The sequence below is a fragment of the Taudactylus pleione genome, unplaced genomic scaffold, assembly GCF_031769625.1.
Source record: "Taudactylus pleione unplaced genomic scaffold, aTauple2 ptg000987l, whole genome shotgun sequence".
NCBI classification, from domain to species: Eukaryota; Metazoa; Chordata; class Amphibia; order Anura; family Myobatrachidae; genus Taudactylus; species Taudactylus pleione.
In genome coordinates, this window is record NW_028285388.1 from 1,360,114 (window position 1) to 1,384,563 (window position 24,450).

Sequence of the window (24,450 nt, forward strand, 5' to 3'; positions counted from 1 at the left end):
GACCGTGCGGCCGCAACGACCGACTCTGAATGAGGTCCTAAATGTGCAATGATGTCATGTTTTCATCACTAATACGCTTACTGCTGTACTGAATCGTACGCAGCAAGAACGTGTTCGGTATTAGCTGTAACACATGGTGATCTATGTAACTTCCCCACCTGTTCCTGTTTCTTATTGATGGTCATTACACATAGAAACGTGACCATTAGTTCCGCCATGGTGGTGGAACGTAGCAGGTAGGCCTAACCCCTCAGCAGTAGTGTAGTGTGTGTCTTCTATGTATATATTACTGTACTCACGGTCATTGCACTGGGGTCCTGAGTAGGACGTCATGGAGCAGTCGCAGGTGAACCCCTCCCACTGCTGTATGCAGACACCTTGGTTAGCGCAGGAGTCCTCCTGGCAGGTTGTTGTAGGACCTAAGACCCAGCAGAGAGGAGAACATTGAAGATCACAACCGGTCACCACAAATTGCTGCCGTCAAACTCTCTGAAGTCAAATATCAAACTAGTAACATGCAATAAGAACACATATCAATCATGCGGGGCTGACAGAGTACAGACCAGCTGTTACATGCAGAAACGAGACCCCAATCCCAGGAACACCATCTAATCCCCCCTCAGGGAAGCAAACCTGCACATAACTGCTGGGATCTAACGCTCTGACCTGGGAGATCAGGTGATGCTACAAAATAACAGAGGAGATTCACATCTTTACTGTAATAATCACATTTATCAGCTGCCATTCACCTTACCTATACAGTAATTCCATCTATATACGCTCTGATATGGTCATTACTCCATAACCCCTCACTGTAAAACATTCTTCTAATCTAAAGGCCCCCATACACAGGGCGATAAAGCAGGCGATCTGACTGATTGGTGCGAGTTGCCTGCTATATCGCACCGGGTGTGGCCCTGATGTCGGGCCGAGCGTGCTCCCGTGGGGTCGTACATCGCACCCCCTGATCTTTCTGCAGAACCATAAGATCAGGGGATGCGATGTGCGATCCCCTGGATTGCAATGCGGGTGAGAGAGGGGGGAGCCGGCATATGGGGCGGTCGGCCACCCGATCGCACCGCGAGTGCGGACCGCCCGATATGTCGGACGACGGATCCCCTGTCACCTGGCACAGTGCCATCGCACCGTGTATGGGGGACTTAAGGGGTCAATCCAATTAGATGCAAATTGCGAGTTGCGAGTTTGGTTCATGAATGCGCGCGCACACGAGAATTCTCCAATCTAACTAAACTGTCTATTCAAGGTAATCGCACCGGGGTTTGCAAATTGACTGACAAATGCGATGTAAGAGAAGTACATGACAAAGTGGGGAGACCATCCTGGACCCCCCAAAACTGACAATTTCGTTACCAGGACCGTATAGAAGGCTGTTAGTGGTCATAAGGAAAGTACAGTGATATTGAGCTATATGTATTTATGCACTGGAGGAGTAAATATTAAACAGCGTGCCAGCAGCAATTTAAAGTGACAATGTTATTCTGCCTACATAGCAGATGGGTGTTTGCAATACCAGCACTGGGCATTTGCAATACCAACAGTGTGCCAGTATCAGTTACAAGTGACACTGTTGTTCTGCCTTCAGATTAAATGGGCGTTTGTAATACCCGGCGCAGGACTGTTCATATTATTAGCTTTTTATGTGATTATTATATCTACTGTTTTATGTGTTTATTATATGTTATATGCCATTTCATTTTTATTTGGTTGAAGTCGCTTAAATAAAGCTTCTTAAATAATTTGATGATTATCTGGATCATTTAGCGCTAGGGAGTATTAATATTTATTTTTGCTGATTATTTGTACTTAGGGGGCTTTTACTACTCCATTCCTGATAGCAGCTTACAGACCAAGTAGGAGCAGAGCAGGTTTTCTGACTTTCCCTATTTCAATAAGGAAAGTACTGAAGGTTTTTAAATGGTGTCAAATGGCTGATTTTTTTATTTTTTATTTTTTGCATTTAAAAAAAAAAGCACAAGATAAAAAGATAACTTTTATCATTTAGGGCTCTATTTATTAACATTATTTTTACTAAAATAAAGTGAAAAAGGGTGTTTTCACACCCTTTTCACATTATTTTAGTTTCACCTGTAGTTATTACAGGGCAATTGGAGTAGAATTAGTAAAATTCTACTCCAACCCCTAAGTATCACTTATTTTTAGTAAAGCAGATCGCATTTCCCATAATTGTAATGGAAAATGTGATCCGACCAGAGTTACTAAAAATAAATTGGAAAAAAATACCGGGGGAAGCCCTGTGATAATAACGCCACCTGGAAATGGCGTTATCCAGGGTCTCCCCTGGTTACCGGGCTCCCACTCTGCTCTAACGGGGAGAGCAGAGGCGGGAGCCGGTACCAGTAATCAGCTATGTGGTCTAAACAGACCGCAAGCTGATTTCTGTAAAAAAAAGCAAAAAAAAAAAATGAAACATTTTTTTTTTACTAACCTGAATCCAGGGACCGGTGATCGGGCCTCCGGTGATGGCTCCTCTCCGGCCAGCTGGTCTCCCACAGTGCACTGCTGCCCGGTCATCAGGTGATCGGGTCCCAGTGCAGTATGGGAGATCACCTGACCGGGAAGCCCGGAGAAGATCACTGGAGGCCAGGAGGATGCAGGTATGTGTAATGAAGGGAGGGGGGGTCGCGGGGGGTCTGCGATTGCGGGGGGCGGGGCTTAGCGTCGGTGGGGGGTAGCAGCGACGGTGGGTCGGCGCATGCGCGGGCTCTTAGTCGCGGTATTTTTTCTGAAAATACCGCGACTAGAGTGCGGATGGGATCCGCAGGGACAGAGCTTTATCGCAAGCTTTGTCCCTGCAAGGGATTTATAGCAAATCCCTGTGATATTGCCTGAATTCGCAATGCGAATTCACTTGGTAATATCACACTACAATCCGCATTCAATATGCTGATTGTAGTAAATAGAGCCCTTAGTCTCGAATGAATTAAATGAAAAATGTAAAAAAAAAAAGTAGGAAAAAAAGTTGATTCTGGGGTAATTTGGGGGCACTTTAAAAATTGTAAAATAATGATAAAAAAAATGACTAATTAAATTTGGGGTGCATAAAGTAACGAAAAAGTTGAATTTGTGGGGATTTGAGGCTTTTTTTAAAACCCCACAAAATGACATGTAATTATTGGACTAATTAAGCTAATTGGAAACTTCCAATTGCCTAATTAATCATTGAGGGGGAGGGAATGTCCAAGGGGTTCAGCACGGTGTCCCTATATTTTAACCTTAAAATAAGGATTTACCCTTCCATCTCTCACCCACATGGAGGTGCGAATGGAAAATGCGAGTTCAGTCTGACTGGTTCAGTGCGAGTTGCTAATTGAATAGTAAAATTAAATTGCAATGCGAATTTCCAGAGAAAATGGCAACTCGCATCTTGTAATTCACACCTAATTTAATTGACCCCTAAATTTATAACTCCTTATAATATTACATATAACTCCCATAAATAACATTACTTTAGATAACCTCACTATTATTAGAGATACAGTATATTACCTCCTTATAGTTCATTTTATTACTTCATATAACCCTTGCATTTAATTACTATTATTTCATAGACCCAGCCATAATAAATGTTACTTAATTTAATCTGTCCTTGCAGCACCTCTTACTATTTGTATAAATCCTCCAATAACCTCACTCTATAGATCATTTCATTACTCCCTTATAGCTCCTCCTCTTACTCCATATAACATCGCCCTATAACTCCATATATTCTCTCCCCATAGCTCCTCCTCTCACTCCATATAACATCGCCCTATAACTCCATATAGTCTCTCCCCATTGCCCCTCCTATTACTCCCTATATCAGCTCCTTATAGCTCCTCCTCTCACTCCATATAATATCGCCTTATAACTCCTATTACTCCATATATTCTCTCCCCATAGCTCCTCCTATTCTTCCATATATTCTATCTATATATAGCTCCTTCCATTACTCCCTATATCAGCTCCTTATAGCTCCTCCTCTCACTCCATATAACATCACCTTATTACTCCTCCTATTACTCCATATATTCTCTCCCCATAGCTCCTCCCATTCCTCCATATATTCTTTCCATACATAGCTCCTCCCATTACTCCCTACATCAGCTCCTTATAGCTCCTCCTGTCACTCCATATAACATCGCCTCATTACTCCTCCTCTCTCCATATAACATCGACCTTATAACTCCTCATATTACTCCATATATTCTCTCCCCATAGCTCCTCCTAATTCTCCATATATTCTTTCCATACATAGCTCCTCCTATTACTCCCTATATCAGCTCCTTATAGCTCCTCCTGTTACTCCATATAACATCGCATTATTACTCCTCCTCTCACTCCATATAACATCGCCTTATTACTCCTATTACTCCATATATTCTCTACCCATAGCTCCTCCTATTCTTCCATATATGCTTTCCATACATAGCTCCTCCTATTACTCCCTATATCAGCTCCTTATAGTACCTCCTGTCGCTCCATATAACATCGACCTTATAACTCCTCCTGTTACTCCATATATTCTCTCCCCATAGCTCCTCCTATTCCTCCATATATTCTATCTATATATAGCTCCTTCCATTACTCCCTATATCAGCTCCTTATAGCTCCTCCTCTCACTCCATATAACATCACCTTATTACTCCTATTACTCCATATATTCTCTCCCCATAGCTCCTCCTATTCCTCCATATATTCTCTCCCCATAGCTCCTCCTAATTCTCCATATATTCTTTCCATACATAGCTCCTCCTATTACTCCCTATATCAGCTCCTTATAGCTCCTCCTGTTACTCCATATAACATCACCTTATTACTCCTCCTCTCACTCCATATAACATCGCCTTATTACTCCTCCTATTACTCCATATATTCTCTCCCCATAGCTCCTCCTATTCCTCCTTATATTCTCTCCCCATAGCTCCTCCTATTCCTCCATATATTATTTCTATATATAGCTTCTCCTATTACTCCCTATATCAGCTCCTTATAGATTCTCTTGTCACTCCATATAACATCGCCTTATTACTCCTCCTATTACTCCATATATTCTCTCCCCATAGCTCCTCCTATTCTTCCATATATTTCTATATATAGCTCATCCCATTACTCCCTATATCAGCTCCTTATAGCTCCTCCTCTCACTCTATATAACATTGGCTTATTACTCCTGTATTACTCCATATATTCTCCACATAGCTCCTCCTATTCTTCCATATATTCTTTCCATACATAGCTCCTCCTATTTCTCCCTATATCAGCTCCTTATAGCTCCTCCTGTCACTCCATATAACAATGCCATATAACTCCTCCTAATTCTCCATATATTCTTTCCATACATAGCTCCTTCTAATTTTCCATATATTCTCTCCCCATAGCTCCTCCTATTACTCCTTATTCTCTCCCCATAGCTCCTCCTATTACTCCCTATATCAGCTCCTTATAGCTCCTTCTCTCACTCACTTTCAGCCTCATTTATCAACGAGTTTATAACTTAAAACTAGTGATAAATATCACTTTTTATGATAAATGGCGCTCAGCCAATCAGCTCCCAACTGTCATTTTTCTAACTGTTGACAGTTGGGAGCTAATTGGCTGGAGCATCATTTATCATAAAAAGTGAAATTTATCACTCGTTTTGGTGATAAAACTCGTTACTAAATGGGGGCCTTAATCCTCTCCCTATAACTCCTCCTATTTTGCCATATATTCTCTCCCCATAGCTCCTCCTATTCCTCCATATATTCTTTCTATATATATAACTCCTCCCATTACTCCCTATATCAGCTCCTTATAGCACCGCCTGTCGCTCCATATAACATCGCCTTATAACTCCTCCTATTCCTCCATATATTCTCTCCCCATAGCTCCTCCTAATTCTCCTTTTATTCTTTCCATTCATAGCTCCTCCTATTACTCCCTATATCAGCTCCTTATAGCTCCTCCTGTTACTCCATATAACATCGCCTTATTACTCCTCCTCTCACTCCATATGACATCGCCTTATTACTCCTCCTATTACTCCATATATATTCTCCCCATAGCTCCTCCTATTCCTCCTTATATTCTCTCCCCATAGCTCCTCCTATTCCTCCTTATATTCTCTCCCCATAGCTCCTCCTATTCCTCCATATATCAGCTCCTTATAGCTCCTTCTCTCACTCACTTTATCCTCTCCCTATAACTCCTCCTATTACTCCTTATATTCTCTCTCCATAGCTCCTCCTATTACTCCATATACAGAGGTGTCCTCACACGCCTATCCCTATTGCACCACATTGTGCGGATCCCGTGCTGCACACTTATTCCTCAGTTTTGCACCTTAGTTTCTATATAGAATACCAGGTACTTAGAAATAGTATTAATATTTAGTAATAGTATTTTTGTAGCAAAGGAATGAATATAAAGTCACAAATGAAGCACACGGATACATGGCCCGGGTCACTGCGATACGCACCCGTCTTTTGCCTATTCATGCTGACTGCATATTTGGCCTCCATGTTGCATCTTACTTTGCTAATACTGTACTAGGTACTTAGGGTTTGTGTGTTTTTGTAGAGCAGGAATTGGTGTAAAGTCACAGATGAAGCATACTGATGCCCAGAGCGGGTCACTGGTATCGCACCCGTCTTTTGCCTTTTTCCCCTATATTGTGCGCTTTTCCCTCAGTTTTGTGTCTTAGGGCCCGATTCAGGACGTTCTTTTTATTACTCCCCTTATCTTATCCCTATAACTCCTCCTATGTACTTTTCTATAGCCTCCTGTGACTCCATATAACCTCTCTCTATAGCTCCTCATATAATTCCCTATGTCACCTTCTTATAACGTCTCCGGTATGCAGTCACTAAGCAGGGAATTCACCAAAATGTCGGCAGATATGATGTCAACATGATAAAATATTAACATGTCGACATCTGAAAAATTTTCACATGGACTTAAGATCATCATATAGCGAAATAGTCAACATTAGCATTGGGCTTAGCCTTACCTGAAAAATACCTATAACCTCTATCTATAACTCCTCTATACATCTCCCTATAGCTCTTCTTATTATCCCATATATCCTCTACACAATGCTCTATTACTCAGTATATCCTCTCCCTATAACTCCTCCTTTTATGCTCTATATCCTCCTAGAACACCTCCTATTCAGGGCTGGATTAAGGTCTGTGGGGGCCCCTGGGCAACAAATGTGTGGGGGCCCCTATATATATATATAGACACACACATTATATGTATATATGTATATATATATATATATATATATATATAGACACACACATACATACATTTATATATATATGACGCACACACACACATATATATATATATATACAGTCAGGTGCATAAATATTGGGACATTGACAGAATTTTCATATTTTGGCCTCTATTCACCACCACAATGGCTTTGAAATGAAACAAACAAGATGTGCTTTAACTGCAGACTTTCAGATTTAATTTGAGGGTAATTATATCCAAATCAGGTGAACTGTGTAGAAATTACAACGGTTTCTATATGTGTCTCCCACTTTTTAAGGGGCCAAAAGTAATGGGACAAACTAAACAATCCTAAATCTAACTTTCACTTTTTAATACTTTGTTGCAAATCCTTTGCAGGCAATTACAGCCTGAAGTCTGGAACGCATAGACATCACCAGACGCTGGGTTTCATCCCTGGTGATGCTCTGCCAGGCCTCTACTGCAAATGTCTTCAGTCCCTGCTTGTTCTTGGGGCATTTTCCCTTCAGTTTTGTCTTCATCAAGTGAAATGCATGCTCAATCGGATTCAGGTCAGGGGATTGACTTGGCCATTGCATAACATTCCACTTTTTAACCTTAAAAAACTTTGTTTGCTTTTGCAGTATGCTTCGGGTCATTGTCCATCTGCACTGTGAAGCGCCGTCCAATGAGTTCTGAAGCATTTGACTGAATATGAGCATATAATATTGCCCGAAACACTTCAGAATTCATTCTGCTGGTTTTGTCAGCAGTCACATCATCAATAAATACAAGGGAACCAGTTCCATTGGCAGCCATACATGCCCACGCCATGACACTACCACCACCATGCTTCACTGATGAGGTGGTATGTTTTGGATCATGAGCAGTTCCTTTCCTTCTCCATACTCTTCTCTTCCCATCACTCTGGTACAAGTTGATCTTTGTCTCATCTGTCCATAGGATGTTGTTCCAGAACTGTAATGGCTTTTTTAGATGTTGTTTGGCAAACTCTAATCTGGTCTTCCTGTTTTTGTGGCTCACCAATGGTTTGCATCTTGTGGTGAACCCTCTATATTCACTTTTGTGAAGTCTTCTCTTGATTGTTGACTTTGACACATATACATCTACCTCCTGGAGAGTGTTCTTGATTTGGCCAACTGTTGTGAAGGGGTTTTTCTTCACCAGGGAAATAATTCTTTTGTCATCCACCACAGTTGTTTTCCGTGGTCTTACGGGTCTTTTGGTGTTGCTGAGCTCTCCGGTGCGTTCTTTCTTTTTAAGAATGTTCCAAACAGTTGATTTGGCCACACCTAATGTTTTTGCTATCTCTCTGATGGGTTTGTTTTGATTTTTCAGCCTAATGATGGCTTGCTTCACTGATAGTGACAGCTCTTTGGATCTCATATTGAGAGTTGATAGCAACTGATTCCAAATGCAAATGTCACACCTAGAATCAACTCCAGACCTTTTACCTGTTTAATTGATAATGAAATAATGAGGGAATAGCTCACACCTGTCCATGAAATAGCTTTTGAGTTGATAGTCCCATTACTTTTGGTCCCTTAAAAAGTGGGAGGCACATGTTGAAACTGTTGTAATTCCTACACCGTTCACCCGATTTGGATGTAATTACCCTCAAATTAAATCTGAAAGTCTGCAGTTAAAGCACATATTGTTTGTTTCATTTCAAAACCATTGTGGTGGTGAATAGAGGCCAAAATCTGAAAATTCTGTCAATGTCCCAATATTTCTGGACCTGACTGTATATATAATGTACACACACACACACATATATATATATATATATATATATATATATATATATACATACACACACACAGTACACATATATACTTACTGCTTCAGAGGCAGGGAAAGGCATATTGGCCAGCAGCATAAGAAAGGGGTGGAGCAAAATACCGTGGGCAAAGCTTAACTGCGAGCCGCGGCAGGCGGCACCGATGACAGGGAAAAAAAATAAAAAGTTAATCTTGGGGATTGGGGCCAGGGACAGTGTGGGGGCCCCCTATGTGTGGGTCCCCCTGGACGATCGCCCCTATAATCAGGCCCTGCTCCTAGAGCTCTTCTTATTATCCCATATATCCTCTACACAATGCTCCATTACTCAGTATATCCTCTCCCTATAACTCCTACTTTTATGCTGTATATCCTCCTAGAACACCTCCTATTATTCAATATAACCTCTCTATAACTCCTCTATATCCCATATATCCTCTACACAATGCTCTATTACTCAGTATATCCTCTCCCTATAACTCCTCCTTTTATGCTCTATAGCCTCGTAGAACACATCGTATTATTCAATATAACTTCTCTCTAGAACTCCTCTATACATCTACCTATACCTCTACTTATTATTCCATATATCCTCTACACAATGATCAATTACTCAGTATATCCTCTCCCTATAACTCCTCCTTTTATACTCTATATCCTCCTAGAACACCTCCTATTATTCCCTATAACCTCTCTATAACTCCTCTATACATCTCCTTATAGCTCTTCTTATTATTCCATATATCCTCTACACAATGCTCTATTACTCAGTATATCCTCTCCCTATAACTCCTACTTTTATGTTGTATATCCTCCTAGAACACCTCCTATTATTCCCTATAACCTCTCTATAACTCCTCTATACATCTCCCTATAGCTCTTCTTATTATTCCATATATCCTCTACACAATGCTCTATTACTCAGTATATCCTCTCCCTATAACTCCTACTTTTATGCTCTATATCCTCCTAGAACACCTCCTATTATTCCCTATAACCTCTCTATAACTCCTCTATACATCTCCCTATAGCTCTTCTTATTATTCCATATATCCTCTACACAATGCTCTATTACTCAGTATATCCTCTCCCTATAACTCCTACTTTTATGCTCTATATCCTCCTAGAACACCTCCTATTATTCCCTATAACCTCTCTATAACTCCTCTATACATCTCCCTATAGCTCTTCTTATTATTCCATATATCCTCTACACAATGCTCTATTACTCAGTATATCCTCTCCCTATAACTCATCCTGTTATGCTCTATATCCTCCTAGAACACCTCCTATTATTAACTATAACCTCTCTATAACTCCTCTATACATCTTGCTATACTCTTCTTATTATTCCATATATCCTCTACACAATGCTCTATTACTCAGTATACCCTCTCCCTATAACTCCTACTTTTATGCTCTATATCCTCCTAGAACACCTCCTATTATTCCCTATAACCTCTCTATAACTCCTCTATACATCTCCTTATAGCTCTTCTTATTATTCCATATATCCTCTACACAATGCTCTATTACTCAGTATACCCTCTCCCTATAACTCCTACTTTTATGCCCTATATCCTCCTAGAACACCTCCTATTATTCCCTATAACCTCTCTATAACTCCTCTATACATCTCCTTATAGCTCTTCTTATTATTCCATATATCCTCTACACAATGCTCTATTACTCAGTATACCCTCTCCCTATAACTCCTACTTTTATGCTGTATATCCTCCTAGAACACCTCCTATTATTCCCTATAACCTTTCTTTATAGTTCCTGTTATTACTCGCTATCTGCACCTATAAGTCATCACATTACTCTATACATCTCCTTAGAGCTCTTCATTGCCAATATTTTAAAATTACCACCCCCTGCCCCCCAGGAGATTTTGTCCCAAGTGGGAGGTTGGAGGTTTCTGGTGACATGAATTACATCATCATGCCGCTGTCCCCTGCTTCTCACAGCCGCGATTTGTGAAGGTCGAAGCCACTATGACACATTTCACCATGAATCACATCAAGTCCCCACATCGCTCACGGTACCAAGATGCTAATATACTCTCCCAGAGGTTCCAGGAGAGTTCCCTAGTGTTCGGGGACAGTAAGTTCCTCTTATAACTGCTATTGATTTCTATATCTTCCTATAACTCCCCATATTGGTCCCTATGTACTCATATAACTCCTCCTATTACTCCTTATATCCTCTTATAGCTGCTCCTACTGCTCTGTATATCATCATATGATATAATTCCACCTCCTAATGCTCACTATAGCCTCCTATATCTCCTCCTATTACTTGCTGCTATATCCTTCTCCCTGTAATCTTCTATTATAAATGCTCCTATTACTTCCTATATCATTCTATTACTCTCTGTATCATAACTCTTCCTATTACTGGCTATATCATCCTATTACTATCTATATCCTATTATAACTCTTCCTATTACTCCCTGTATCCTATTATAACTCTTCCCTTTACTCCCTGTATCCAATTATAACTCTTCCTATCTATTACTCCATATATCATTCTATTACTCCCTGTAATCTTCTACTATAAATGCTCCTATTACTCCCTATATCATCCTATTACTCTCTGTATCATATCATAACTCTTCCTATTACTCCCTATATCATCCTATTACGCTCTGTATCCTATCATAACTGTTGCTATTAATCCCTATATCATCCTATTACTCTCTGTTTCCTATCATAACTCTTCCTATTACTCCCTATATCATCCTATTACTCCCTGTAATCTTCTACTATAAATGTTCCTATTACTTCCTATATCATTCTATTACTCTCTGTATCATAACTCTTCCTATTACTCCCTATATCATCCTATTACTCTCTGTATTCTATCATAACTGTTGCTATTACTCCCTATATCATCCTATTACTGTCTTTATCATATCATAACTCTTCCTATTACTCCCTATATCATATTACTCCCTGTTTCCTATCATAACTCTTCCTATTACTACCTATATCATCATATTACTCCCTGTAATCTTCTACTATAAATGCTCCTATTACTCCCTTTATCATCCTATTACTCCCTGTAATCTTCTACTATAAATGCTCCTATTACTTCCTATATTATTCTATTACTCTCTGTATCATATCATATCTCTTCCTATTACTCCCTATATCATCCTATTACTCTCTGTATCATATCATAACTCTTCCTATTACTCCCTATATCATCCTATTACTCTCTGTATCCTATCATAACTGTTGCTATTAATCCCTATATCATCCTATTACTCTCTGTTTCCTATCATAACTCTTCCTATTACTTCCTATATCATCCTATTACTCCCTGTAATCTTCTACTATAAATGTTTCTATTACTCTCTATATCATTCTATTACTCTCTGTATCCTATCATTACTCTTCCTATTACTCCCTATATCATCCTATTACTCTCTGTAATCTTCTACTATAAATGTTCCTATTACTCCCAATATAATTCTATTATCCCTGTATCCTATCCTAACTCTTCCTATGACTCCCTATATCATCATATTAATCCCTGTATCCTATCATAATTCATAACTCTTCCTATTACTCCCTATATCATCCTATTAGTCCCGGTAACCTTCTACTATAAATGTTCCTATTACTCCCTATATCAGCCTATTATTCCTGTATGCTATCATAACTCCTCCCATTACTCCCTACAACTCCTCCCATTACTCCCTGTATCCTATTATAACTCTTCCTATTACTCCCTACATCATCCTATTACTCCCTGTAATTTTCTACTATAAATGTTCCTTTTACTGCCTATATCATCCTATTACTCTCTGTATCCTATCATTACTCTTCCTATTACTCCCTATATCATCATATTACTTAGTTTCCTATCATAACTCTTCCTATTACTCCCTATATCATCCTATTAGTCCCGGTAACCTTCTACTATAAATGTTCCTATTACTCCCTATATCAGCCTATTATTTCTGTATCCTATCATAACTCCTCCCATTACTCCCTATAACTCCTCCCATTACTCCCTGTATCCAATCATAACTCTTCCTGTTACTGCCTATATCATCCTATTACTCTCTGTATCCTATCATACCTCTTCCTATTACTCCCTATATCATCATATTACTCAGTTTCCTATCATAACTCTTCCTATTACTCCCTGTAATCTTCTACTATAAATGTTCCTATTACTCCCTATATCCTCCTATTACTCCCTGTATCCTAACTCTCCCTATTACTCTCTATATCCTATTATAACTCTTCCTGTTACTCATTATATCCACCTATAACTCCTCCCATTACTCCCTAAATCCTTCAATTACTCCATGTTTCCTCTTATTACTCTCTATATACTCCTATTACTCTGTAGATCAGCCTTTTACTCCCTGTATGCAATTATAATGCCTCCTCTTGCTCCCTGTACCCTCCTAAAAATTTGCCCTCTCAGTCTTGGGGTCAATTCATTTAGGTGCGAGTGGGGTCCTGCGAGCTGCTCTCACAGCGAATTCCATTTGTATTTCAATTGCAAATTCACATTGATTTTTCAAAGGAAATTAAAGTTTTTGTTTGCACCCAGGCACGCCGAGAGGTAGAGGGGGGGTACTGTTAACCCGGGCCCAGACTTGCTGAAACGGGATTCACATTGTACCCCTTTGCAGCGCAGCTCGGCCCCACCCCCAGTGTCCTGACTGGCCGAGAGTGCGGAGCCAGGGATCATGTGACAGAGTAAGAGGCACTAGAAGCATGGTAATCATCCAGCAGGGACCACGGAAAGAGAAGACACGCCGTGGGTCGCCATTCCACAGGTACTCAGCTCCCCTTGTAGAGCTCAAGGAGCTCCCCTCTCTCCAAAGCAGAGCACATAGTATTTTAATAAAATTTTTGGGCCCCGCTCTTGACGCCACTGTGTTCACTCCAATGAGCAGGTGAACAGTTCTGGAAATTATTTATTTGATATAAAAATCAGGATACAGTGCAGAACCCCTAGAATGAATAATCATGCATTTGGAGAGTCTAAAATATAATTATTTGGCTAATATTTATGTGGAGTTTTGATGGGAGAGGGGTTTATGAACTTGCAAATGAGAGAAAAAGGTTTATAAACTTGAATAAAAAAACATTAAAAAATTACTATACAGACATTCTATGTAACCCCAAAATACTGAAGAGACTTTTATTTGCAGAAAAACGCTTGTGTGCTATCATTTTATTCACCATTAAATAAAATTGCAAAAATCTGCCATTTGACACCTTTTAAGGGGATGTAGTATAAATCCCGGCTCTCGGGATGCTGGTGCGCCGGAATCCCAACGGTAAGTAGTGAGGTTAGGGGGAGGGTTAAGGTTAGGCACTAGGGGGAGGTATAGGGTTAGGTATTAGGGGCGGAGGGTTAGGCACTAGGGGCGGAGGTTAGGTTCAGGGTGCGGGGAGGGAGTGTTAGATTCAGGGGTAGGATATCAGGTGTCAGTATCCTAACCCCGTAGGGGTGCCGGGGTGGGATTCTGGCATACCCAACCCCTTTTAAGAGCCTCCAGTACTTTCCTTATGATCACTAATGGTCCTGCTATTTCAGTTATCACTAACAGCCTTCTATATGGTCCTGCTAATTCAATTGTCACTGACAGCCTTCTATATGGTCCTGCTATCTCAGTTATCACTAACAGTGTTCTATATGGTCCTGCTATCTCAGTTATCGCTAACAGCCTTCTATATGGTCCTGCTATCTCAGTTATCTCTAACAGCCTTCTATATGGTCCTGCTATCTCAGTTATCTCTAACAGCCTTCTATATGGTCCTGCTATCTCAACTGTCACTATCCACCTTCTATATGATCCTGCTATCTCAGCTGTCACTAACAGCCTTCTATATGGTCCTGTTATCTCAGCTGTCACTAACAGCCTTCTATATGGTCCTGCTATCTCAATTGTCACTAACAGCCTTCTATATAGTCCCGCTATCTCAGTTATCACTAACAGCCTTATGTATGGTCCCGCTATCTCAAGTGTCACTAACTGCCTTCTATATGTTTCTGCTATCTCAGCTGTCACTAACAGCCTTCTATATGGTCCTGCTATCTCAGTTATCACTAACAGCTTTCTATATGGTCCTGCTGTCTCAGTTATCACTAACAGCCTTCTAAATGGTCCCACTATCTTAACTGTCACTAACATGTCCTGCTATCTCAATTGTCACTAACTGCCTTCTATATGGTTCTGCTATCTCAGTTATCACTACCTTCTTTATGGTCCTGCTAACTCAGTTCTCACTAACAGCCTTCTATATGGTCCTGCTATCTCAGTTATCACTAACAGCCTTCTATATGGCCCTGCTATCTCAGTTATCACTAACAGCCTTCTATATTGTCCTGCTGTCTCAGTTATCACTAACAGCCTTCTATATGGTCCTGCTATCTCAGTTGTTACTAACAGCCTTCTATACGGTCCTGCTATCTCAATTGTCATTAACAGCCTTCTATATGGTCTTGCTATCTCAGTTATCACTAGCAGCCTTCTATATGGTCCTGCTATCTCAGTTATCACTAACAGCCTTCTATATGGTCCTGCTATCTCAGTTATCACTAACAGACTTCTATATGGTCTTGCTATCTCAGTTATCACTAACAACCTTCTATATGGTCCTGCTATCTCAGTTATCACTAACAGCCTTCTATACGGTCCTGCTATCTCAGTTATCACTAACAGCCTTCTATATTGTCCTGCTATCTCAGTTATCACTAACAGCCTTCTATATGGTCCTGCTATCTCAGTTGTTACTAACAGCCTTCTATACTGTCCTGCTATTTCAATTGTCACTGACAGCCTTATATATGGTCCTGCTATCTCAAATGTCACTAACAGACTTCTATATGGTCCTGTTATCTAAGCTGTCACTAACTTATATATGGTTCTGCTATCTCAGTTATCACTAACAGCCTTCTATATGGTCCTGCTATCTCAGTTATCACTAACAGCCTTCTATATGATCCTGCTATCTAAGTTATCACTAACAGCTTCCTGCTATCTCAGTTATCACTAACAGTCTTCTATATGGTCTTGCTATCTCAGTTATCACTAACAGCCTTCTATATGATCCTGCTAAGTTATCACTAACAGCCTTCTATATGGTCCTGCTATCTCAGTTATCAGTAACAGCCTTCTATATGATCCTGCTATCTAAGCTGTCACTAACAGCCTTCTATATGGTCCTGCTATCTCAGTTGTCACTTTTTTGGGGTCTACAATGATTTCCCCACTTTTCTATGCACTACTCCCAGGTCATTTTTTATAGAAAACTTGCGCAACTTTGCCACGAGTACAACGAATTGGCATTTTCTAACTGAATCTCGCATTTCTCTGGGGCGTGAGTTCACAGAATGCCTGCAAGTTTCATGAAACAAACTGGCTTTTGCAAATTCGCTCCCAATTGAACTGACCCCTCTGATCGGTAAAGTTGCTTCTTTAAAAATTCAGGATAAAGACACTTCTACGTAACATACATAAAGTCTACTAACTATTCTCATACAGTTATCTACTACAATAGCTTGTTCATTGTAAAACAGGATGCACTTAGGTACACAGAGCATAGGTAACAGGCTCTTTACCTAGCACATGGCGGAGGTCAGACAGAAAGACTAAATGCAGGAATATCCGACTCGGAATGAAGACTGCACATTCCTTACAGCCACATTAACAATTGATTTTATACAATAACATATATATGCACACTTCTAAGAGGCTTACAATTCATGCCACATTCGCAACTACGAGGTATATTAGCAGAATTACATCGTTGCAAAATAATGAGACTCAGCCGCACCATTTGATGATCGACTGGTACCATCGTAACATTTTCGGTGCTGCCTATTATGGTTAGACCTGAACCATTGACTCTAAATTAACTGGTCTTTAATTGCTTTGCATGCATTTCCTAACATGCGATAGGTGTGACAGGCCCTGCATGGTATTTCCCTGTCAGCAAATACAGTCATTTATTCTTCGCAAAGGACATTTCTTCTATTCTATGGACGTGGCCAACCTACAGTTCGCTTGAGCCCCCCAAAGCCCTCCCAGCCCTGGCCCCCAAACAGTCCTGGCATTGTCTGACATGCTTCATTGGATGAGACAAGGTGCAGAGCACAGAATGATACTGCAAGGTACACGGAAGGAACAACATGCAGAGGACACAGGTGACCAGACAATGAGTAGACTCACCGAGAACATAGTCAGCACTGAATGGTTACTAGCAGGGATCTAATGTTCCAGGCATGGAACCCTCCAGCCTCCAATCATGTGCCCTAAGGAAGATCCATCTAATATACGTCCCAGAACAACCACCCCCATTTCTCCCAGCAAGGCCTGCGAGTGCTCCTCCACATGAGCTGGATCTTTGCTAGGTGTGGAGAAGCTGGATCACTAACTCTGTATTAGTACATAGTCATATTTGCCCACTCAGTGCTGATTATGCTTTCATAACACAAACAGCCAAACCAGTAGCCAGTCAGCTCCACAGTCTTCACCCCAGAATGAGCCCCCAGTTGACACGGGCGCCCCCTGGCTGTGGTGTGGCTGTGTTACAGATGGGAACGCTGGTTAGGACATGGGCAGACTACCTTGTAGATTAGCTTTGGTCAAAGCATCTTTGTTAGCCAGGGAACAAAAACAAAGCAGATGTTAGTACAGCAGCGACTCTCTGGGGTACCCCTAACCTCTAACCACCCCCTCCATTTAACCTTCACCACCTCCCCTCACAAGCAGAAGCATCCAACTGCAGGGGCAGCCTACAAATCCAAGCAGTCGGCAGCAAATGGCGAGCAGTCAGCGGGTCCTGCGCACAAGCAAAGCTCACAGTGCAGGAAGCGGCAGAGCAAGCCTTTAACGAGGAGGGGGGGGGGGAGATCTGCTGAGACCCAGCCCCCCAGGACAGTCACCTTGCCTCCCTGGATCACCGGAGCACCCATGGTTTATAATAACACAGACAGATTTATAGAGACATAAGGAGTCACAGCTCTCGTTACCACCGAGCAACCTCAGAACTCACAACTTCATCCCAGGACAAAAGAATAATCTGCGCCTGACAGTGTGGCCTTTACAAAAAATACTGCAGAGTATTAAAAGCGCCTATGACACTCCCAATATGGCAGCTGTGTATGAGGGTCCTGAGTGGATGGATTATTTGTACATCTTATATGTTACAAAGCGTTATTTTTTTATGGAAGGGTAACTCCAAATGAGATTTGCTTTGCTTTAGGTTTTTACATTGACAGAAGATCCTGGGCTGTAGTACACATTAAAGCCTGGTCCTATGTGATGGCGCTGTTTGATGCCTACAGAGATATGTAAGAAAGTCAGCCTGCATGTATCAGTGATAATGTGTGACCTCCACTAATGCCCATTATGGCAAAATAATACTAGTTATAAGAGTAAACAATGACATGATCACAACAGATACACCTTGTAACAGAGATTCATTTTAAAACAACCTTATATAATTCCAGTTAACCCCATGGTAATATATCCAGAAGTATTTCCACAAATAAATCAGATAAAACCATCACTTGTAATAAAACGTTTTTTTTCTCTCTGCAGTACTAGGAGCTAAGGGTAGAGGGCGCTCTGTCACTGCTGTAGGTGGAAATAAAAATAAAATAAAAACACATTCTAAAATGGGAGGACAGAGCACTTTACTCCCTGGGGAGAATTAAGTTGGGTACGCACGTAAAGATTTTCTGTCCAACCAACCAACTTGTTGATTGGTTGGAATGAAAATCTGGTAACGTATGGGAGTAACTGATGATCAGCAATTTGCTCCTAAATGCCAGAAAACAGATGAAAATGACGTCAGACAAGTTTGTTAAATGTTTGATCTAAACAATTTGTGCAACCAACAGTTTTTGTCCATTTTCAGGCGTTTGGGAGCAAATTGCTGATTGTCATTTGCTGTCATACCTTACCAGATTCTCATTCCAACCAATCAACTAGTTGGATGGTTGGACAGATAATCTTTACGTGTGTACCCAGCCTAACCTAGACACAAGGAGCAGTTGTGTATAGGACAACGGTGCCGTACCTCACAGGAACTAGACATAGTAAATGATTGCATAAGCCTGTGGTTTGCAGCAGTTGTTTCTGTACACCAAGTTTACTAAACCTCTGCTACCCACCACATATACAGAAGACTGACAGGATGGGGGTGACGTGTGGATTACTAGGAAGTACAGCATTACCGGAGGTCTCCTGCTAAGTACATTAGAGACAACGTCAGAGGGGGAGAGGGGAGGAGAGGTGTGTGGGTGACTGACCAGCTTCCTTTTACCAGTATCAGACTTAATGTAGAAATAGACCTGGAACAATCCACCACACCAGAATGAGTAGGTTAAAATGATGAAAACAAGTTATCGCTGACGTTTGAGATGGCTGTATGAGTGTATTAGACGCCCACCCCCCCAACAAAACAAGACGTTAATGGCTTAAAGCTGTGTTTATTGGCAAATGGCAGTACACGGAACTTCTCTTAGCGGCAGAACAGCCAGTATTATTGCGCTACTTGTCGTTGTTAGTGATTCCAGTATATAGACGCATGGACGGACCATCTCTCAGCATCTGTACACGGCTTACATTCAGTATACACTGCATACATTCCTTTACCGGGATACAATGAGATCGCATTTTACTGTCACTTCCCATTCATCATTTTGGCTGTGAGCTCTTTGAGCCAAGGATATCGCTCCCCACGGTCATTTTATAACATACAAAAATAAAATGGTTTTGTCAATGAAATGAGATTTTCCCATATGCAGCAGCGGAGTGGACACATGGCACGTGGAGAGCAACTGGAAAACGCAGTCCGTGTCCTAGAGGGCCAATGGCTGGTTGTGATGGAGTAAGAGGAGGGAGAGGAGAGTGGGAGTGAGAGTCAGGGTGATGGAGGTTGACGCTGTGGAGGCGCAGGAGAGCGATGAGGATGGGGGTGGGATGGATGCGCCAAGGAATGGTGTGAAAAGGTCCCAAAGGCGGGCGTCGCCTTCAATGTATGAGGTTGTACCTTCACATCCACGCTCGATCTGGCCGCTGCGGTGCAGGGCGTCACTGATCAGGTCAGGTAGTCGTCCATTCAGGTCCACGGAGGCTAAGCAGCCTTGAAACCCGTCACGTGAGGCCACCAGTTTCGGCAAGTTGGTGTACATGACCTGCGTCAAGCCAGCAATGTACAGGTCACCTGTGGGCACAGAAAAAAAAAGTGAATGAAGAAATAAGACAAATCAGGCTTCTTACAAAGGCTTTCCCAATGAAGGAACTACCCCCAGCCCTGGCAACGCTACAATGTCCCAGGTCTCCCGCAGTACGACCAGATATCGCTGTATAAATACAACCAGTGAACCCAGCCACTGCGTAGGAGAAAGAATATAGAGCTGTGCAAGATTAGTTAAAGATACAACGATAGTGTTCGGACAAATCACACGTAAGTGGGCGGAAAGAGTACGGGGACAGAGAGGAGCTGATGGTCCTGTTGTGGGAACGAAAACCATTTTGCTATAGGGACTGGTTACGTCTCACACTTCACCAATATAATCTTGAAAGTTCTGCCTAGCAGTGATGTTGGATTAGTACCAGAGGGGATGTAGTTTATATGCCGGCGGACGGGATGCCGGCAGTCGAAATACCGATGCTGGGATCCCACCGCCTGGCATAATGCCACCGCCGATATCCCGAAGGACATGAGGATACTGTCGTCGGCATCCCGACCGCCGGTATCCCAAACCTCCGGACGGTTAGCCAGTGAGGGGGGGTTAGGATTAGGCACCCCCGGGGGGGAGATTAGGGTTAGGCACCCCCAAGGGAGGGCTAGGCTACTGGAAGGTGTTGTTAGGCACCACCGTGGGGAGGTTAGGGTTTGGCACCTCCAGGGAGGGTTAAGGCTAAGGGAAGTGGGGGTTAGGTTTAGGCGCCACCGGGGGGTAGGTTAGGGTTAGATACCCCCCCGGGAGTGTTAGGTTTAGGGTGTAGGAAGGGGAGGTTAGACACCACTGGGGGGAGGTTAGGGTTAGGCACCCCGCCGGGAGGGTTAGGATTAGGGTGCGGGAAGGGGGGGTTAGGATTAGGTACCACCAGGGGAAGGTTAGGGTTAGGCACCCCCCCAGGGAGGGTTAGGCTACGGGAAGGGGGTGATTAGGGTTAGGCATCACCGGGGGGAGGTTAGAGTTAGGTACCCCATGGGAGGGTAAGGTTTAGGGTGCGGGATGGGGGGGTTAGGCATCACTAAGGGAGGGTTAGTGGGGGAGAGGGGAGAAATACAGTACTTACCTGCCCCTGTTGGGATTTTATACCATTCGGGTTTCCAGCATCAGTATTTGAACCGGCGGCTGTTCAGCCACCGGCATCTCATGCCGATTCCGTTCCAGATACCTCCCTTGACTGTAGGGTTAATGGCATCACTATCTGTATCTGTGACTACTTAGCAAAGATCAAAGCGTCATATATGGAAAATCTATTTACACCAATTTACGACATGTTAACACTATTTCTAATTTACTTAGCGGCCACCACTGTGATCAGGAAACACATACATCTACCATGTCAGTCATCTTCCCACCCCGAAACCATCACTAACTATGGAAACTCCACTGACATTGCTGGTCCTCACCTTTCAGATCCAGATTTTTGGCCCCATTAATAACCTGCGTCACGGCCTTGGCATCGACCTTCAGAGTGTGCGTGTTGCTGTTGTCTCGCGTTATCACCACGTGGTGCCATTGGTTGTCGTTCAGCTGACGATCACTGTTCCCTTTGATGACGTTGGGGCCGTTTCCAAGATTAAACACGTAATGAATGTACCTGGGGAAAGTAATCCGGGTCAGGAGATCTGCACAGTGTAGCCTGAGCCCACCTTGGTCAGACCGATGGGAGATAATCCGCTACCCACAAGCCCGTGGCTGATGTCACTAGTTACTAGGGAGAAAATGCTACCAGGGCGCCATGTAGATCAGAATAATTCAGGACTAAACAAAAAAAAAAATGACGGAGAGAAAAAAAGAAATAATTAGGGACTTTTCAGTAGGGATGACTATATTATCTGTAAATAAAGCTTCTATTTCCAAATCAGCCATTTCTCCTGTCCATTGTCATAGAGCGGGATTTAGAGATGCAAAACACTGAACTGGCCACAAATATTAATTGAAATGAAAGGTCACTTATGTTTCACTATTGTTTTGTGACTGTGAGGCTGATACAGAGATATCGGTAAATGCTCCCTGAACTGCGGGTGCAAATTGTGGGCCTGATTCAGGTCGGATCGCAATGCTGCGTTCGCACGCAACCGGCCACATGCGAAAATACGCTAATAAACGCATTCGCACTGCCGTCGCAGCACAAGGTGCAGACGCCCAGCACTACATAATAACGCCCCCTTACCCTCTTCTCACATCCGTACTAATGTGCAAGTATGCGCAATCATCGGTAACATGGAGTAACATCGGAGCTGCACGCACACTTGTGGCTGACACGACCCTGCCGCAGAAGTTGCTAAGCTTTCTGCACGCAGTGAGTAATCAGGCTGCGTATGGGTTCACTACGGATAATTTATGCACGCGCCTGCAACGGCGTCTGAACGCACTGACACGCCTGCGTGCGCACGGCCACCCCCCATCACCACCCACAAACAGCACTTCCTGTTAATCACTGAGTGGTGGGTCTGCGTACTGCCTGCGATCGCATACGCATGCGCAGATTGCAAACATCGGCCGCTGAGCGCGAACGCAGCATTGCAAACCAACCTGAATCAGGCTCTGTGTTCACTAAACAAAAGCTGCAACTTTGACTAAATGCAAAGCAGAAACCAGCCTGAGGCCTTCCGGCCGAGAACAGTAGCCCATTCTCTATGCTCCTAGCGACACCAGGCTCACGTTGCTGCCGGCTACGCCAATTTTGCTCCAGTTATTGAAACTATTTCTATTAAGTACAACAAACGTATTCGCTGTTCTGTGTCGATTCAATGTGATGCGCCTTTGTGATGCAGCAGAAGCTCCCTGCCTGGTGTACTAAAAAGAAAAAAACAATGGAGCATCCAGAAACAACCAATCACAGGCGGTTTGCTATCGCCGTCCACTATCTGCACTGTCCATGGCCACAACTAATATAGCTTTCTCCGGCGCAAATGAGGCTTTTGTTTGCCTACATCTGCTTGCAATTGCACAAACACATCCTTACTGTATCCGGACTACGTTAAAATGCCTCTGACCCGTCTACCCGTGTGCAAGTGACAGAAGCCGCATCAGCGCGATGCGTGTGCACACTGTTCTGTCCACACTGTTTTTGCAGAGCAAAATGACGCAAAATGTACTACAGCAACTAGCGCAGTGCTCGCTCTGCATCACGTCCTATAGAGGCCTATTTATCATTCTATATATGCGGCCATATCTCATATCACAAATATTAAGTTTCCCCGGATGTATGAAGGAGGGACCGCAGCACATATCTCCGATACCTGCTGTGATCCCTCCATTCCCGCCGGCAGCCGCATCCCCCGCCAGATTTACCAGCATCCGGAATGCGAAGATGGCTTTAGCCGCTGTAGCCTATGGGCTACACTGTGCATAATTAGCCGGTGGAGGCAATGGCGGCCGTGCATGTGCAGTCAGCGGGACTGTGCATGCTCAGCAGCACCGGTAGCGCTCTGGGCACATCGCGGGGACGAGCTCCTTATGATACATGCAGGCGCTATGATCACGTATTGCAATGCGTAATGTCATTAATAAATGGTGGCCATAATGTCAAAATATAAAGTTATTCTGGACATAAAGAAAAGAATAAATAAATCTATGACATCTTCAAATGAATCCCACTGTCACATGACCATCGCCCCTTCGCCAATCATGTCTTATTTGCCAGCACACTAATCACATCATCTCCCCTTTGACCTCATCTTCTCGTACCCCTTGACCAGCTCCACCGCGATGAAATCGTTGCCATCTCCACTGTTGAAAAGAATGAAGCCGTCGGGTGATATGGTCTTGAATTGGAAAAAGAGGTGCATGGAAGTGTAGGCTTGCAGAGTGGACAGGGTCAGGTAGCTGGCCTTGGTCCTGAAGGTGACAGGATCAGCAATGATCGGTCGTATGCCGAACCGTGCTTTCAGCTCGCAGTAGTCAATGTCTCCGTTCTTGCACAGGTCGATGTAGAGAAGACCATTGAACATGAGGCTCTGGAGGTGCCCAATGAACCTTGAGGGCACAGCAGAGGCAAAGCGTTTTTCGGTCATCACGCCGGTCTCAATGTTGTGGAACTCCAGGCGGGTGTGGTCACCCGCCATAGTACCTGGATAATGGGACCAAAGTCATTAAGGTGTCAGGTCATACACAAACAGCAACGGCATCTGCAGGCACCAAAGAATGAATTTTCAAATGCTATAAGGGAATTTT

At 42.8% G+C, this 24,450-nt stretch overlaps 1 protein-coding gene across 28 annotated transcripts in view; it reads right to left on the reverse strand.

The window, feature by feature from the left end:
- NRXN3 (neurexin 3) overlaps window positions 1-24,450 on the reverse strand; it is a 637,781-nt gene that overhangs the window by 237,257 nt on the left and 376,074 nt on the right. For 16 of the 28 annotated variants that reach the window (XR_015874809.1, XM_088460858.1, XM_088460848.1 and 13 more), the window contains 4 exons: window positions 23,965-24,346; window positions 21,678-21,868; window positions 20,079-20,252; window positions 300-419 (listed from right to left, as the gene is read on the reverse strand). Coding sequence is in view for 25 of the 28 variants with exons in the window: in XM_088460858.1 (XP_088316984.1) it covers window positions 300-419; window positions 20,079-20,252; window positions 21,678-21,868; window positions 23,965-24,346 (867 nt within the window). In the remaining 3 variants the exon portion in view is untranslated. Of the gene's footprint in view, window positions 1-299; window positions 420-17,646; window positions 17,674-20,078; window positions 20,253-21,677; window positions 21,869-23,964; window positions 24,347-24,450 lie in introns of all 28 variants that reach the window. The other 12 variants (XR_015874808.1, XR_015874807.1, XM_088460839.1 and 9 more) reach the window with 1 other exon arrangement.